The 18,841-nt window shown below is 37.2% G+C and overlaps 1 protein-coding gene across 2 annotated transcripts; it reads right to left on the bottom strand.

Moving 5' to 3' along the window:
* Positions 1-7,585: 7,585 nt before the first annotated feature.
* On the bottom strand, positions 7,586-18,490 carry LOC116248001 (dihydroorotate dehydrogenase (quinone), mitochondrial-like). Of its 2 annotated transcripts, none has more exons than XM_031620533.2 (11): positions 18,155-18,490; positions 16,113-16,195; positions 12,032-12,355; positions 10,866-11,100; positions 9,138-9,218; positions 8,934-9,041; positions 8,808-8,837; positions 8,573-8,710; positions 8,451-8,488; positions 8,255-8,354; positions 7,586-8,060 (listed from the first exon to the last, which is right to left on the bottom strand). In XM_031620533.2, the coding sequence occupies exons 1-11, from the start codon at positions 18,338-18,340 to the stop codon at positions 7,986-7,988; spliced, it is 1,398 nt and encodes a 465-aa protein (XP_031476393.1). In that variant the 5' UTR covers positions 18,341-18,490; the 3' UTR covers positions 7,586-7,985. The 2 variants fall into 2 exon arrangements, with proteins under 2 accessions (XP_031476393.1, XP_031476394.1); XM_031620534.2 differs by having other exon boundaries at positions 18,150-18,288.
* Positions 18,491-18,841: the final 351 nt, after the last annotated feature.

Raw genomic sequence — 18,841 nt, 5'->3', positions numbered from 1 at the left:
TGCTATAGCAATGTTGGCCAATATGGCCTGAAAATTTTAAGTATTTTTTATTAATTAAATTTATTATTTATATATATACATATATACAGAGAAAGTTGATTGGGAGAGAAATACATGAAGTATTTGGTTATCACAAGTGTTAAAGTTAAATTTGCTTCATGGGTGAAAACACACATACACACAAATACAAAGGTAACATGAAAAGATCTGTAGCAAGCCGAAACTTATAGCAAAAAGCCAAATTTGTCATCACAAAGCTCTTCATGGACAACCACTATAATATCACCAAGCATGTGTGTGTCTGTGTGTTCCGGAATATCACCAAGTATGTGTGTGTGTGTGTGTGTGTCCGGAATATCACGAAGCATGTATGTGCATGTGTGTGTGTGTGTGTGCAAGCGTGTGTTCCGGCAGCTACACATGGTACGTAATATTGTTGTTGCCAATGGGTGCATATAAGCTCAAGGGCATGGAGATACTTACAGTACGTTGTCCTGGGATGATTTTGGAGACGAGGCTTAGTTGAAGGCGTTTCTCCTTTTTTCCAGAGTACCATATCAAAGCAGATTCATCCTGTGCAAAATGCATATGGTGCAATACATTGGCAGCCATACTATAACGCAATCACATATAAATAACTAATGTGGGAGAAAAGTTGTGCGCCGATGAAGGAACTTGATTCCTGTTTCTGCAAATACTAGAATCGAAACTCCTAGTTGTTGGCGTATCAGAGATTGGAAGGACATTGGCTGAGTCAGAAATTATTGGTTAAGGAGTACCAATACTTCAATTATACACTTGTGCGACTAATTAAATATATATGAAATATTATTTTTAATATATATAAATAAGCATTTTAGGTGGGTTTGTGTGTGCAGTTGCCCACACAAGGCCAGATGGCCTGGCATCAATATTAGAACTAAAATGTGTTGTAGATGCAATTATCTCTTGCAAGAGATTTGAAGAGTACCAAGCAGGATGGGTATTTAGATTCTGCCTTCAATTCCTCTATAGGGATCGGTTTACAAGCCTTACACTCAAAAGTGATTTCTTAAAATTCATGTTTGAAAAAGCATAGTTGGTAAACTCATGACACGGACTCGCTGAATCGGAGTGAGTCATGAGCGATCAGGCCAAGTCGGGCTGAGTCAAGGGCAAGTGAGGCCGAGTCAGGCTGAGTCAGGGGTGAGCGGGGCCAACGTTGACTCGTGGCTGGATTTTTGACTATTCGAGCTGACTTGGGTGATTCCTGAGTCAACCCTGCGAGTTTGCCAACTATGAAAAAAGGATCCAATATTAAAAAATGGACTACCAACAAGTAGGGATGTTCAACCAGTCGAGTCAACTTGAGCTCGGCTCGAACTTGCTCAGTTAAACTCTACTCGAGTTCAACTCGTAAGTTAAAAGACTCGGGTTTGAGCTTAAGCGATAACTCAAGTTTTTGAATTGGATGAACTCAATTAGACTCGTTTAACACTAGAAATTATTTTTGAAATTTCAAAAAAACTTAAAATGATTTAAATAAAAATGTAAAAAATTTGACTTTGTTTCATTGGAAAATAGGAAAGTTCATCATACATTAGTCACTTGGAAATCATAAAATATATATTAAGAGACACAAGCTTAAACAAGTTGAGCTCGAACTTAGACACGGTTAAGCAAGTCCAGATCTTGCTCATCTCATAAATCTCGAGTCAAGCTCAAGTCGAGTTCAAGCTGGCCGAGCTCGAGCTCAACTCGCTAGTTGTACAACTCTACCAACAAGCAAAACTAAAATAAAAACCGGATTCTGGCACATACCACAACTATCACCACTTCCAAGTCACATGGTTTAAAAGACTCACTAAAGCTATGAGTGTTCATCTCATGAAACCCGACAAGCTACTAACAAGAGTGTGGCTTAATGATAGGGAAAATAGCAGTGGAACTCAAACGTTTAAACATTGGAGATCTCATGATCTATTAAAAGGTAAAAAGAATTTTCTTTTTGTGAGTATACTTCTCTCAAGGTTAGGTTTTAAAACTCAGTGACTCGGGACTAGACTGAGAATCAATTGACTCGTGATTCGCCAGGTCAACTCAGTCCACTCGGCCTGCGTTTGATAACTTCATTTTTTGCATAAATTATATTTTCGTATGTACAACAAAATGCTTCTAATTCATTATAGAAGTGATATAATACAACATATATAATAATGTATATGCAAATATTAGATACATGTTTACTACAATTATGCTATATGTGTGTGTTTGCGCGCTTTATATACTGCACTAAAAATTTGATATGACGTGGTATTGTTGCAACTTATAAGCACATTTGTATACGCAATATGCACACTTAGTTCATATCCATAGTTGATTCGTTAAACCTACTTTTCATTCGGCCAAGACTTGCATGACTTGGCCTGGTCATGATATTTTTTCTTGGTTTTCCCGGTCGTTGGGTTTTTGAACACTGTGCTTCTCTTGAAGCAAGCACACACACTTAGAATCTGAATCCTCTTCGCATAAGGTGTCATGCTCTTTCAGAGAGGCTGAAGCTTCTAAGTAGCAAAATATAGCAACTGTTAAGTTTAAAATGAGATATTGCAGAAGATTAAGAAGGTGTTTGGATGACACCCTTATCTAATTTGTTATGAACTTGGTTTTATGAATTTTTAATGAGTTTTACAAACCTAGTTTATTTGTTTGGGTGGCAAATCCAAAATCTGCTTTTTTGAATAACCTAAAGAAGGCGAGGCTTTTCACTCATTTTTACAAAACCAGGTTTTGTCAAAACAGGATTTTTCTCATGCCTAATTTTGATGACACTCCAGACATGCCAAAAAACCTGGTTTTGGAAGCAAGACCAGGTTTTGGGTGTCAGCCAAACACCTAGCTGCTGTTTACAGATAAAAACTTCATTAATTTTCAGTTTTTTACATACGAGTGCTCCTTAAGGTTTGAAATTAAACTTAGAGTACCCCTCAGCTAGAAATTTCTGATTTCACAATGTTTGTTAGAAGTCACTACCCACTTCATGGTTAATTTGGATCCAAGCACATAAAAAATAAGGCAGCAGCTGAACCTAAAGATTTAACAAAACTTACTCTAGCCAGCCTGAATGGGCAGAACTTGGGTTTCCCTCTCCGACCATACTTAAGCAAGTAAGCTCCTCTCTTAAGAGTGGTAATGGCCTGAAATAAATGTTAATAGCAAATAGTGATCAAGAACATAAGCGTTGATCTTGTACTGTTGAAAAGAAACCTTTCAATAGCTAACTGCAGTAAAATCTTTATGAGAGACAGTTACAACTAAAAAGAACAATGTTAGTCCACAGACCAAAGCAGTGATCATGATCAAATTTTCTTATGATTACTAAAAAACCTGCCACTTTATGCAGGTTAGGAGCTCCAAGATTCATCTTATTGTTAAGGAAATGAAAGATCTAGATCCTGGTGCATAATCCAGCAATCATAGACAAAAGACGGAATATGCCAACTTGTTTTACCAAAAGAATCTTCCAACATTTAAAAGTTTAAAAACATAAAAATCTTCCTCTGATGAAAGAATCAAGATAAATGTGGTGGCTATCACAACTTGCAGATCCATTTTTGACATTTTTCAGAATAATGCATTACTGCAACTGAAATTGGCTTTCTCTTTGCCTTTTGCCATTGAATTAATTAGTCTACTGTGCACAGGCCACCAACTCGCAAGGACACCCTTTGAACATCTATTGTACGAATGATACACCTTAGTGCATATGGTGAAGAAGATAAGAGAACGGAGAAGAAAGAAGCAGCCACAACAGGTTTCATGGTTTCAGAGAGTAAGGCTCTCTTTGAATGCCTCTTGCTATAAAGATGCTGGCCTCATTGGCTTGTTCCTTTTTCGCAATAAGGTCAGGTCGAGGCCTGAACGACGATGAGGTCAATATCAGGAGATGATCATACAGCAACCTTGCACTGGTAATCGTCTTCCTCGGTGAAGAATGAACAGCAAAATGGACCACAGCAGCAATAACGAGCCCCAAGTAATGGGGGAAAAACAAAAAAGAACAAACAACAGGGCATGCTTGTACCTGCCCGAGGTCCCTCTCGGGGGTGATATTCCTGGAAATATCCACCATTGGCAGTTACCGCAGAGCTTCAACCAAGCAGTCTGCCGCTCCCCAACTTGCTCATACCCTCAGCCCGATTTCGCGCAGCAGCAGAAGAGTGTCTGACTTTCAACCAACCTCTCCCTCTTTTGCAGCTTCATGCAGAACAAAGTCACCAACTTCTCGAAGATGGAAGGCAGAATGAAACAATGGCAGATTCAAGAAATGTTTAGGCTCCATTTCCACGCCATGAAACCAACGCCGTCATCCCAATTTCCGTCACTCTGACAGACGAGCCAATCCTCACAAAGCAAAAAGGAAGGTTACCACAAAATGCTGCCGATGAAAAGGAGAAACTTTCGCTTACATTGGAGGTTATTAGAAGAACCTTGGATTTTCTTTTCCTATTTGCCGATTTCTTTCCTTCTCTTCTTTCTTTCCCTGTATCCTGTTATCAACTCTGGGTTCTATTCTTCCAGAGAGGAGATGACGAAGACTAATGGGCTTAATGGCCGTCGCTGGTCGTCGTCGACGGCGTGATTGTGATGCTGGCAGGAATGGCACGGGAAAGGACGAAATGGAAGAGCTGGGGAGTTGCACTCGTACCAACCCTGCCAGGCGACGAGGCCTCCACGTCTTCCCTTCATGGCGCCATGTTCAGTCGCCGCCACCACCTTCGCCGTCATCGCCGCTGCGGCCGCTTGTCAACGTATCGGATTTCGATTAACCGGATATTGCTTAATTGGATTCAAACTTAGTGATGTCAAACTCAAAGTTCGATAACAGGAAGCGATTATCCGGATATTGCTAAAAGTTGGAGTAAAAAACGGGTTCATAGTTCAAACTCATTTTTACAAGATAGAAAATATTTTAATGTTTACATGTAAATTCAGATTCCAACGTGCATCATCAAAAATGAAAATATCATCAAAATAAACAAGTAGCATATAGCAATGACTAATAACTCACAAAAACAAAATGAAAACTATGTTACAAACAAGCTAAATTAATTAAGTAAGAAGTTTCGATTAGCTTAGATCTAAAAAGTACTTAGGCTTGTCTAAGTACTCATTTTGTTGTGTCGGTGGCACAACACAAGCAGGGGTGGAACTATGAATTTTTCGTTATAAGGATTGAACAATAATTTCAAAATTAACAAGGGCTAAAATCTAATTTTACAAATTTTTTATATTTTTTAAATTAAATTTTTTAAAAAATTATATGTTTTTCTGTTTTAATTTGAAGGAGTTCCACCATTAAACACAAATATAGCAACCTTATTAAAGTACTACGTAACTTAGATAGTGACGAAAATATTAATATATAAATAAACCCATTTATGTGGGTCTATGCAGGCAAATTTTTAAACGGCCATAATAAATATGTCAACGGCCAATAGAATAAAGAAATCCATTTTTCATAAAATAAATTTTTGTCTATATTAAATTTGGTGCGGTGGAGGCCTTTGCTTCTTATCGAGAGTTCATGAGAGCCATACCTAGGGATAAACATGCAGAATATTCCTCGCTTGGACACGAAATGACGGCCACTTACTTTGGGAAGGGAATTTGGGGGATTTTGTTTTCCTTACCAGATCCGGGGAAAAGGGTCGAAACCTATATTCCAGATTTTAATTTTTTTACAGACTGAGTCGCAGCATTTGGGTGAAAATCCAGCAAATGAGCTTTCATGTTTTCTATTTTTTGCTTCATGTCCATATTAATTTGTTGGCTCCCTTGATCCCCCATAAGTCGTGGTCTCCCTCTCTCTCTATAGCTATCTAAAGTTACTCAAATTCATATGATGGAGATGGATGGTTGAAAGAAAAACATGGCTGAGTGATTCTAAAAAACTAGAGTCACCATTCAATTTTCATTCGATGACTAAAAAAATACATAACATTAAACTTGAGCTTGTACCCCTCAATCAAATAAAACCCGTCTCCACCACTTTCGTGCATGTTCGTTGTATTATTCATTGTATTTTAATGCACATAAGTCCGTTGTACATAGTATCCAATCTTGGTGCTCCTCCTACTACGTAAGAACTAGAATATGTAAAAAAGTCACCAGTAAAATTTAGTCAACAAATTGCACACTTGCTTACATGCATCTCCATTGGTAACCCTGATCAGTCACTTCTTCACCTGCTATGAACAATCTGAACCATCATGTTAAATTTGTATAAGAGTTCAGTTTTGAACATAGGATCCGAATTTACTTTGTGTATGGGTCGTATGAAGATCCTGCACCTCATTTTTTATGCACAGTCATATCTAGCTAAATCTGATGTGCGTGCATCTATGCATGTACAACTATGCTCTCTCTCACATGGATGTTTTACATTTTTCAATTTTGCTTTTCCTATGCTATCCTCTTTACATATTAAGCTTGGTTACAAAATGGTCGAGTGGAAAAAGCTTTATAAGGCAACATCATATATTGAGACTTCAACCTTTCCAACTGTACCTTGTATTCCAAGAGAAAAGAATAAAGATCACGATGGATTGGTGATAGAGCCTTCCAAGATTAAACGAGGAGATCACATTAGGATATGAACATCAAAGTGGACATCCTCCTCCCGTATTGGATGAGACCAATGCGGGAACTTAACACTCCCCCTCCAACTGGAGTGTGCAAATTGATGGCACCCAGGTAAATGCTTCTCTCCCCAAGGCCTTGGTAAATAAATCTACCAACTGATCCTTGCTGTGAATATAACATGTCTGAATAACACCTTGAAGCAATAAGAGGAAATATTTAAACATCATTCCAACATACTGCAGACAGACAATGGTTAACTCTTACGGGTCTCATATTAACGATATTTTGTCATGCCCTTTCTCGTTTCATTTGTAATTGATGCTATGTGCATTTAAGAATACAAACTGGCATTGAGGACATGCAAATTGTGCATTAGGCTCTACTTGACAAAATTTTTTAGCCTTCCATATTGTAAATAATGTAAATAGTTCCGATTGGATCAAAACTTACCAAATTTGACTACATCAAATCCTATTTAACTAGGTTCAGTTTTGAACTTGATCCTACTCTCAAAACTGGGTTTGAATTTGCTTATCCGAAGGGCAAAACTTGGCTGCAGCTAGGCCTGGGCATCGGAAACCAATGCCCTAAACCCTAGCCCAGCTTGGTTAAAATAAAAAAAATATTTTTTAAAATATAAAATAAAAAATTTGAATATAAAATATATTTTAAATAATATATATATTATTATTAAATAAGAATAATATAAAAAATTAATCAGACCGAATCGAGCCCCATCCAACCAGGAACCGAGTACACCCAAGCCCGATGTGCAGGCTTAACTGCAGCGGGTGGCGCTTCATAACCAACCTAACTTAGGGGTATAATCAATCCTGGGATCATTCTGGACATGATCCTTAGGAAGCATTTCAGTTTCAAGTGCGCCCAAACAAAAAACGAGACAGTATTTTCCCTCTAACAAAATAAGCAAATTTCATTCTCAGATCACAAACATCGAATGGGGAATAATAAAAAATTGATTGTTTATGTCGCTCATATAAACAATCATTAGCGCACTAATCCATGCATTTGTTCATGGACTTATGAACAGGGATAAAGAATACAAGATCAATATACAACTTCTCTTTATGATCAATAAATGGACAAGGTAGGGAAAACCCTATAATGACTTTTCCTTTTTGGTAAAAAGAGAATTTTCCAGAATCAACTGTTCTGGATACCCATTTGCAGGATCATCCTATCCGTTAGAAGATTTCCGAATCAAAATTCCTCGAAACAGGGAAAGCAACTCACTTATATAGTCATACCGATGGCTGCAAAGATGGAAGAAACTCCAACTGGAGCAGCAATGTTGTGTTTTCCTCAAGGTAAAAGAAGAAACAATCAGCTTCCACCCACAGCTATCTACAGTCCGCACCAACAGCTTCGTGGACTGATTTAAAACCATCTCCCTCCAGGCATCTTGCCAGCTCAGCCTGCAGATGAAACAAAGACTGGTGAGCTCAATCATTTTCTTTCGTGAAGAACTGTTGCTTATGCTGTTCCCAACAGTGCTTAGTGTTGTTCGTGCATCAGTTCAATATAAGTCAAGCTACAGCGTTACTAATAACGTGATCTAAATTGCAAACCTACGAGATCATGCCAAATTGCAGGAGCCAGCAACCAATACCTTTATTCGTGGCACCAAAGCAGGTCCCTCGTATGAAAATGCTGTATAGATTTGAACAAGGGTTGCTCCCGCCCGAATCTTTCTATATGCATCCTCACCACTAAAGCAAGTACAGTATATCAGTAATAAGTCCATAAGATCTTCAAGAACAGAATCAGCAACTGTTGCAAATTCAAGAATCAAATGCGGCAAATACCTGCTGACCCCTCCACAGCCAACAAGAGTGATTTTCCCCTGGTGGAAGATGAGAAACTTGAAACATAAGGTTGTGTTTCCCCAAGAGGTGGCAGCTCAAATGTCAGTATGATAGAAACATACCTGGGTTAGGATGTACATCTCCTTAAGAATGTCGGTAGACAAACTAAATAGAGGCTTTCCACTCAATCCACCAGACTCCTTAGACACAGGGTATTTATTTACAGGTTCTGGCCTCGAAGTGGTTGTGTTTGATATAATCTGCATTTGCAAATACTTAAGAAGTATACCAGAAAAAACAGCAATGGGAAAAATGAACACAATATCCTAGCAAACGAAAAATTGGATGAAGCCTTACCAGTCCATCGAGCCGCAAAGTTAGAGCAACCTGGAAGAGTGGACGATATCAGTGATTCAGTGCATATTAGATTGACAAGCCAGCAGTTTATTTGATAAAAGATGCACGGTGTTAAGAGAAACATACTGCAGCAATGTCTTCAAGGTCCTGTCTAGACAGATCAGGGGAAATCTTTACAAGTAATGGAGGAGGCCCTCTCTCACCCCATAGCATTTCATCACGAGCAGATTGGATCTTAAAAAGGTAAAAGCTGAAGGATATAAGTTTTTCAACCTCAAAAAATGTTATTCTGAATTAAATCCAGTTGTATCATCTACATATTCTGTAAACCTTTCTAACGAGGTCTTTAAGTTGTTTCCTTCCCTCAAGTTTACGTAAGCCTGGGGTATTTGGAGGTGAAACATTTATAACCTGCAGAGTTGTCACACAAGAAACATGAAGTTGAGGTAACTATGCTAGACATGATTAGCATGCTACCTTGACCATGAAAAAAGGCATAAAAGGTACGTGATCCAGACTATGATGGAAAACTAGTTCCGTTAAAAGTCCAAACACGTTTCTATGTTTCCTTTCTTCTCGTAAAAACCATGTTAGTGGAGCAAAGAACGTACTATGTACTTATAGGTATTTGATTATTAATACTTCATAACCATTCTAGGTCGAATAAGCATTCCAGGTCGATGGTTTACCATCAAAAGAGTATAGTAGCTGTTTACAGTGTGCAATCTTCTGACATGACAGAATCAACTAGCCATCTAACCAGTCTAAGACTCAAACGTGAGGAAACAACTTATGATCTCATAAAATATAGGAATAAAAAAATAATAATAAGAAACAAGTCAATCTATATTCTGGATACTAGTTATTAGTACATTGTCCATGCCCAGCCTACATTAGTATATACACCTGGCCATTTTATAATGCCACTACTAGGACTGCATAATCAATAAGCATGAAGAAAAGAAAGAAATTCTGATGAGATGTAAAAAAAGGCAGTGAAATCACTAACTCGAACACATCCACAAACATGTGCAAACACCCAAGTACACATAAATGCAACTCCAAGGAAGTCTGTCATCTTTGGGATGTATGTTCATTGTCAATTATTTTGAAGAACAAACTTCATGGCATGCCTTCGGAAAGTTGACTAAAAATAAACAGTATGAATCATGAACTTGGGAATGAATTCAACATTCTGTGAAGCATGGACCTACAATTTCTTGCCTAAAACTTAGCCTCCATCAGTAAGAGTTCAGTAACAGGTGAACAGCTAGATGATCCGAGCAACGATGGGCCTGGGTTGATAGTTTTGGGGCAAACTGCTTGACAAGGACATAGGCCACTTATTCGTCTATTTTATTCTTTAGGTGGACTAGCAGCTACTTAATGGGCTTTGTACTGTCGGTTGTATCCAGGACAAGTGCCTAGAGACTCATTAATTACATGCTCCCATGTCCATGCATAGTGCCTAATTGACATTCGTTGAAGTATAAAATTTTTGGATCTTCCATCTGGATCCAAAATCCAGCACGTTAAACAATGTTGCACAACGTTTTATGTCCTTGTATTCTACGTTCTTGTAAACTGTATTGTGGATATACACTGTATTGTGGTATTGTATATCCTTGTGATACGTGAGAAGTCTCCCAGGATTCTGCAATTGAAGAGTCTCTTAGGATTCAGCAATCGTAACTGATAGAGTGTATTATAAATATGGGCCATGTAGACCAACTGGTCACGGCCTCTTCTCCTCAGCCTCTCCCTGTCTCATTCTCTCTCTCTATCTTCCTGCATGAATACAGATTTCTAGTTCCACGTTATTGGTGCCAGATTTCTATCCGTTCCAGAAACAATTGACATTGGCTATTGAACAAACTAACAAACATCAACCTACTGAATAAATTTCTGCTGCCACCAACATGCATTTGATCATTTATTCTTTTGATAAGATCATGCTGGACATCAGGACAGAACAATAAAAGGTAGATCACAAAAGCAGCAAATTTGCTAGTCTGGCCACAGTTCATGTTATATAATTGGAAAGTAGCTCTCAAATACCAAATAATCAGCAATATGACACAAAGTATGAAATCCTTGAAGGTAATCAGCAGCTGCATCTTCACTCGTCGTATTCTTGCCAATGTTTACACCAACAATGCCATGTCCCGCTGTTCCTCCATGTTCTGGACCATCAGATTTCCTTTTAAATTTGATCTTGCCATATTGACCAGCCAAGCGTTCAACAACCGCTACAAGACCCTCACTGTTAACACAATCTCGGCCAATGATAGCTCTGACACAAAAGAAGCATCTAATAAGTTAATTCACCAGAATAAGGAATTATCTTTGCTTAAAATAACTAAATTACATTCAAAGAAAAATAAGAAAAGCATCATGTAATTTAGCAGAGAAATTTAGTGCCTGATAAGCGGATGTAACAAATGAACATGCAGAATGTGAAAGCTGCATCTCGTCATCCAGAGTATAAACAACAATATTAGATACAACAAAATGACTTATGCATGACAAAGAATCAAAAGATGTAGCATTTCACGTTCATGTTTGTGCAAAAGACAAGCTCCATGCAATACCTTCTCATGTCCTTTTTGGAGTCGTGATGACATGATAAGTCAACATAAGGTCTCATATGCCCTATAGTCACATCTTTAGCAGGTTGTCTGTCCTGTTCTGACATTTTTAGGACCGAATCTTCCAGAGATATGCATTCCCTCTATGTTGATGTCATGTAACATAGGTAGACAACCTGATGCTGACTCCAAGAAAACTACTGAAGAAATCCATGCCTAGTAGGCATGCTCGAATATCATTGTAATAAAAAAAAAATACACAGAGTGCACCAGCAGGTAGAAGCAGAAGAAATCATTTGAAGATTTTTATTGGTGCAATATGATTCCATGTTTAGGTATTACTGGGATCAACTTTTATAGGAAAAAAGTAAATAAGACAATTTGTTATTCCCAGCACATTGTATTGCTTCCAAAAACCTGAGCAGAGGAAATTTCAAGTGCAATCCAGATGAGTGATTGGAACATCTAAAAAGATGCAATCCAATCCTACTTTCGTCAGCACTTTAAAACTACTAAAGTTTAACCTACAAGACTGAAAGCTATGAAGGTGGAATCAGTGCAAGATAAAAAAATATCCACAGTTCAGAATAGATTTCATTTTGGGAAAATTTAAAAAAGCAGAACCTACAGGCATACCTCTCTAGTGGTATTCTGAATATGCAAGGCTTTTGAGTACCCTCTTGTGGAATGGGTGTCACAGAACCAACTTCAATGAAACTGAAGCCAAGTCCTAACAAACTCTCCACAGCCTCAGCATTTTTATCGTATCCTGCAGCAAGGCCAAGCGGATTTGAAAATTTTTGCCCCCAGACCTCCACTTCCAATATTGATGGGTCAGGCCTCTTTTCCCTTGGGATGAACCCACGTGCTGCAGCTGATATTGCCAAACGATGAGCAGTCTCGGGATCTAACAACGCAAAGAGAGGATTCACAAGCTTTGTTGCATCAAAGAGCCATCCACTGCACAAACAATAAACCCAATGAGGTACAATATTCAAGCATTAAGAGAAAAATGTGTATTCAAGCATTAAGAGAAAAATGTATATCATAAGGATCAACTTGCCAATATTACTATAAATTTGATATTAGTCAAAATGCTCTCGTCATGATGAAGATTCTTACAATAATTTCGATGATACGAAAATCTATGATAGGTTGTATGGAATAGGTGAGCACAAATCTGTCCTACATACTGTTGTCACATATATCGTGTATGGGTATTATACGAGGAATTTCTCGGGTATAATATGGCAAAGTTGTATATCTTGGAAAAATCTCGACAATTTTTAAAAAAAATTAAAACATTTAATAAATCCTAACAATTATTAAAAAAAATATTAATAAAAATAAGCAAGAACACAAAAAAACGCGTATAATATTCGTTTTTTTCACGTTTTTTATTTTATGGTGTTTTTTAAAAAGACGTCTAATTGCTGTTTTATACGCCTGACTTATTTCTCGGGTATTATACACGTTTTTCTTTTTAAAAATATGCATTTTATGTGACAAACATACTACCATACATATCTCTTTATTACAGACCCTGCTGTGTCAGCACGTCACACTCTTCTTCCTCTCTATAAAGGCGTATGCAGAAAAGAGAATAAAATAAAAAGAACGAGAATTTGTCACCATATTTTTGAAATATTGCCAATTTCAACTTTCCATCAAAATAACGCAATAATATGCTATGCGGGATATTTTTAATAATACATATTTTAAAAATAATTTATCATTTTTTAACATTTTTAAGAACTATTTTTGAAATGTTATCAGTGTTTTTGTAAGAAAAATAATAAAAACTAAAAAAATTGTAATTCTTTGTAATATTTTATGGATGTATTTAATTCCTTGATTTACAGAGTTTTGAGGTAGAAAAAAAAAATCTCCAATCAATATCTGAGAAAACCTTGCTGATAAAACACCCAAGAACCATGATGCCATATACATACTTGATACAACATGTGTGTGTGTGTGTGTGTGTGTGTCTGTGACGGACAGAAAGACAGAAAGAAAGAGCCAGAGAGAGATCCCCAAGTAGGTTGAAGCACTTCTTCTCTGTGGCTTTGCATGCAGTTTTTTTCTTAATCTAAACAGGACACTATTTAAAATGAACTTAATAAGAAAAAAATTATTAAACTTCATACATGCTTAGAGTTTTTTTTTCCTTATCAAACAACCAAAAAAATTGACCAACTAATATAACATCAGAATGTTTTATTGTAGTTTACAACAAGGGACAATGAATACATATATGTGTCTTAAGTCAAAAACATGTTGAAGTAAGTTTTTCTGGGTGCTTACATTTGTTGGGGAAATATCTACTGCTATATATATATATATATATCGACCATCCTTTGCCTTGGCCATCCTCTGGCCGGTTTTGGAAATCTAGGTGTATGGATGGATGCAAATTATTCAAATCTATCTGCATAAAAAATCATCAGAAAAATTGGTCAAATTCCGTAAGAGATCATATTGAATGACTTTACTAAGATTAAACCCACACAGCGTACTCAACAACTTCTTTTGAGCAACATATGATATAGGTTTGAAGAGTTTAACCTCATCTATGAGATTAGATTCATGAGAAAAGACTGGTGCCAATGGCAAGATAGTCATACACGACAGCACATGTAGAAAAAAACTCATGCATGTGCATCGCCATAAGATATGTAGGTCAACTTATCTAGAGAATGAACATTGAAATTATATTTAATAGCTAGATTTTGATCTGAAAATAACATATATTCAAAAGCTGATACCTACAATACTTCAACAACCATAATCACCAAGCTAAAGGAAAATTTCTCAATACCATTCAATGTAGGGGATTTTCATCTTACGGATAAAAGCATGAAAGTTATGGGCAGTATACTTTAAGATCTTTGTTTCATAAATAAAATTTTGAATAAAGAAGTACATAAATCAAGAAGATCCCACCTACCAAAGTAGTGAACACGGTCAATTTGATGGCTTGTACTTAGTTGTGAAAGGAGTTATATCTCATTCAGCAAACACAATCACCAAATTCATAGAGGACCCTGAAGAAATTTCACGACATTAAGTTAGAGACCTTTGATGGAGAAGGCATTTTGAATATTTTCATGGATGAGAAACAGACAATAACCTTAATGGAGAAATAGGAGAGAGCTGAAAGGCACATGTGATGTGACCAAAGAAAGAGAAGAAGGACAGACATAAGGATGCACATGAAAAAGAAAGAGAGGGAGTATACTGTTGGTTTACGTAGAGAGAGGAGCAATAGAAGATGAAAGATGCACATATGATGACAGACGTGTGTGTGTGTGTGAGAGAGAGAGAGAGAGTGAAGATTAGGCTAGAGGCCACCTCTATTTTCAACAGTTTCTGTGTTTTATTGAGAGGAAAAAATGAATTGAAGAAAGACCCATTATGTAAGAGAGATTTAGTCACTAAAATCTAAATAGTAAATAGTATTACAAATTACAAGGGTTTATTTCCATAGACCAAGCGACAGACTTTCCCTTTACGTGGTCATAATTCAATCCTTAATCTAGTAAATTTCAAATATAAAATAATCGATTTTTTTTTATCAATGATACTAACTAAATGTCTAGTAATTACCTTGTGATAAATTTCTTCGTTTGGTATGCCATCCAATAACAGTGTACACACACACACACATACCCATATTTATATATTCCTCTGCACATATTTGTTAAAAGACATATCCTCCTGGTGTGTGTGTGTGTGTGTGAGAGAGAGAGAGAGAGAGAGATGCCAAAGGTTAGGGGGTGACAGTTCAACATTTACTCAAAGACGAGAGAAATTACAATGACAATGACTAGGTAGCTATAAATGACACTCGTCTCACTAAAAGCAGCAATATCTTAAGGAATGTATCTCATGCTCTTAGTTGTCAAAATCTTGACTAGTCGTCAACTGGCCTGACTAAGTAGGCCATCAACCCACCCATGACCCATGTCCCAAACCAATTATTAGTTGGTCAAACTAGTCAATTAATCAGCCTAATGGTTGGTCAGCCAACTATGTATTGACCTATAGATATGTAGTGCATTCTTTGCATACATATATGTTTTTTTATTTATTTCCACATAATATATGTATTTATTTACTTATGTCAGTTAACTAGTCCCAATTAGTCTTTTAAGTTTTAGGGTTTACAATGCGGTGTCAGACCTCTGATATCTTGATAACATACCTCATGTTTTCTTCCCATCCAACTCTCTTATGAAGAGTGATGGCAATGATGGTTTTGTGCATCATTGTGACAACAAAGAGAGAAGCTTGTTGAAAGATCATCACTTATTACATGTATGAAAGAAAAGCCATATGAAGAGACCACGTTCTTGATAATGCCCTAATAAGGGACCTATAGAACCACCGGCAGACAAGAAATAAAAGATTCAGAACTTGGTAGGAATAATATTACCATCTCTCTTTTTTTTTTTTTTTGGCTTCGCAGTTTGGAGATGCCTTCAAGAACATTCAAGTATGAGACAAGCAAGAGTACCTTGTTGTTGACTTAGACGAACTAACATCTTATGTGAATTAAGTGGTACATATTTTCATAAATAAACAAAAGGCGTAACTGCAGAATTCCGAATTTAAATGCAGAAATTTTTTCATTAATTTTTTTTCAAGTCAATTAGAAGTTTAGAACACAAAATTATGATCTACGATGGGTATTTTTAGCAAAGATTAGACAATCTACCTGAATGTTGCTTCATCTGCTGTACTTACATATGCACCTCCAGCAATCACAACACCCAACATGGTTCCAGTCAATATCCTTCCCTAGTGTATAAATTTGCAGTCTAATCAGATTAGATAGGAGACTATTGAAAAAACATAAAACTAACATAACAAATTTGAAAGACAACATGGTATATATGGATTTCGGTATGCAAGATAACAAAGGAAAGATCACCACTAAAGAGACCAACAAATCAACAGGTAAAACGCCATTAAGTACTGTTTTACAAATCAAAATATAATAATAATGACAAAGATCCCAACATTCACAACACTAATGTTTTTAACTACCTATAAAGAAGAAAAGAATAAAATTTAGAAGAAAACAGAAATGACAAGAATATTCACGTTGTCCAAAATTTGAACTAATTATTTGAGCTTATAAAAATCTCTTTCAGGCCCAAGGCAAAGAAATAGATCAAAGAATTCATAAACTATGTTGGACAGACTATAACAGCAACCAACCAGTAGCAACATGGCAGGACAGAATGCAGGATACAGTCAATGCACCTACTTTTCATTCAGAATTAGACAGCCAATTTTCAACAAATGTAATTTTATCTAAAGAATAGGAAAGAAAAATTAAGCCATGTCAGTGTGCATTACTAGCTTACGTAATAGAATATTTATCCTAGTTAAAACTTTAGAAATATAGACATCTTATTTGACTTCTTCCCATGTCATAATTGTTGTTTACGAGTTTCCTTAATGCATTTACAAAATGTGAATGATTACATTAGACCAATAATGAGTAATTTGCTACTAATTAGTAAACATGAAATAGCAAGTTTGCATAACAGAGAGAGAGAGGATATTAGATCCATAACGAGTAATTTTTCATTAATTAGTAATTACTTCCAAATTTGCTTAATGCATTTATGAACCGTGAATAATGACATTAGATTCATAATGAGTAATTTGATATAATTTGTTGTTAATGAGTTGGAGACAAAGGGAGAGACAGCGAAAAAGAGAGAGAGTAATTTGCATTTTGCTATTACTTAGTAAATACGAAATAGCACATTGTTTTTTGCAATTGTCAATGCCTAGTAGCCTGGTACCATCTTGAGCAAGAGGTGAACTGGTTTTGTTTGCATTGCGCGAATCGAGCAGTAACCAGGTGTTTGCCTTCCATAACACATCAAACAGCCAGAAGAAGAACCTGGCATTAGCTGGTCCGACATTTTAACTTGTGCGCCACATACATGCTTATAATGGAGCTTATATTTTATTGATTGACATGTAGTAGGAAGTCCAATTTAGTAGTTCAGTCCAACAACAACACAACCCTGGTAACTTTTCCAGGGTTTGCTTGCCCGGTGGTCCAACACCGCAGTAAACTGTAGGGTAACACCTTATCATGTCATAAGAGTCGTCTTATGCCTCAAAAGACGAGACAAAAGCTCCTGTTCAAGTGAGTGTTTTCAATCAGCTTCCTTCAGGGATGACCTAAAACCGTTGTTAACTACGATAAATAGTAAATATATGAGCTATTTGCCGTTATGTGCCTTCTACAGGCAGAAATTTTGAAAAAGTCGAATGCTGATTTACGAATGCGAAGATGAAATAACAAGCAAATCCTGTTGCCTTATATTGATTTGAATCAATCAGACCAACAACTAGGAGAACAGCGTAATGCATCCATTAACACATCAGAGTACAAAAGTATATCGAACCATTAACTTAACAACGCAAGCTCTGAAGCTCGTACGGAAATCAAATTTAATATCAGAGAAACTACTGCCGTCTCGAATAGAGCCGAGAATTTCATTCCTCCAACAGAAAAATACTCCGATCGTTCAATCACCAAATCCTAGTCTGCTCATTGATAAAATTTAACCAAAACCGACCAGCTAACAAGCTGTACAAACAATCATCGACGACAACATAAGCCGAGTATAGAAAACCGAAACCTATTACAAAAAGAACGCGGCGGAGAAAAGCATCCCAGATGCTATCAATCACAAACGAGAGAGAGAGGGAGAGAGAAAGAGACCTTACCATGGTGACGCGAGTGCGCCTATCCGCGGACCGACGAGGAGGAGGAGGAGGAGCGGCGGTGAAGCGCCGGCAGCTCCATTTATGGGCGGTGGCGCGAAATGGGGCTCCTCCTCCATTTCCTCTTTCAAAGAGGCAAGACATGGAAGTAAACCCTAACCGGAGGAGCCTGCTGCATTGGCGCGCCATCTCTCTGTCCCACTCTCTCTCGGTCTGGGCGTCGAAGCAGAGAAGTTGGGGGAGAAACTACGACGCTGGGAAAGGCGCCAAGGGGATCCAAAAAAGACTCCGTTTATTCCGTCAAGTTAGAACCAGAACCCTCCCGCCCCCCCCTCCTTTTCCTTTTCGATTTTTAACGCGTAACGTCTTTTTCTTCCGTTTTCTTTTTTGCTCCTTTGCCGGTCCGGCTGTCCCTCCGCTCAAAGGGAGGCTTGCCAAAAGTATCGACGATATTTTATATATATCGTGCTTTCGTTGTTCCAACGTTAAAATTACGAATATTCCGGCGCGACGCACCACCTGGGAATGATACAAGTGTCCGCTTGTTTCCTCATATGATTTCCTCCAAATGATTTCCTCATATGAGAATTAGAGAGGGAACTCGTGTACATCTATTTGCAAAATATAGGTCCATATGACATGTATGAGTCATGCAAGGTTTGTGGGCTAGTATAGAGGTTTATTGCAAGC

This window comes from Nymphaea colorata, chromosome 2, assembly GCF_008831285.2.
Source record: "Nymphaea colorata isolate Beijing-Zhang1983 chromosome 2, ASM883128v2, whole genome shotgun sequence".
In the NCBI taxonomy this organism is placed as follows: domain Eukaryota; kingdom Viridiplantae; phylum Streptophyta; class Magnoliopsida; order Nymphaeales; family Nymphaeaceae; genus Nymphaea; species Nymphaea colorata.
The sequence above is the reverse complement of the archived record's forward strand: the minus strand, read 5'-3'. Positions and strand labels throughout refer to the sequence as shown.

Bases quoted from the DNA above. Each gene is read 5' to 3' on its own strand.
- LOC116248001 (XM_031620533.2), bottom strand. From the start codon at position 18,340: ATGGCGCGCCAATGCAGCAGGCTCCTCCGGTTAGGGTTTACTTCCATG. The intron at 8,489-8,572 runs GTATGTTTCTAT...ATCTTCCACCAG, and splicing joins AGATGTACATCCTAACCCAG to GGGAAAATCACTCTTGTTGG. The intron at 8,355-8,450 runs GTATTTGCCGCA...TACTTGCTTTAG, and splicing joins GGCTGTGGAGGGGTCAGCAG to TGGTGAGGATGCATATAGAA.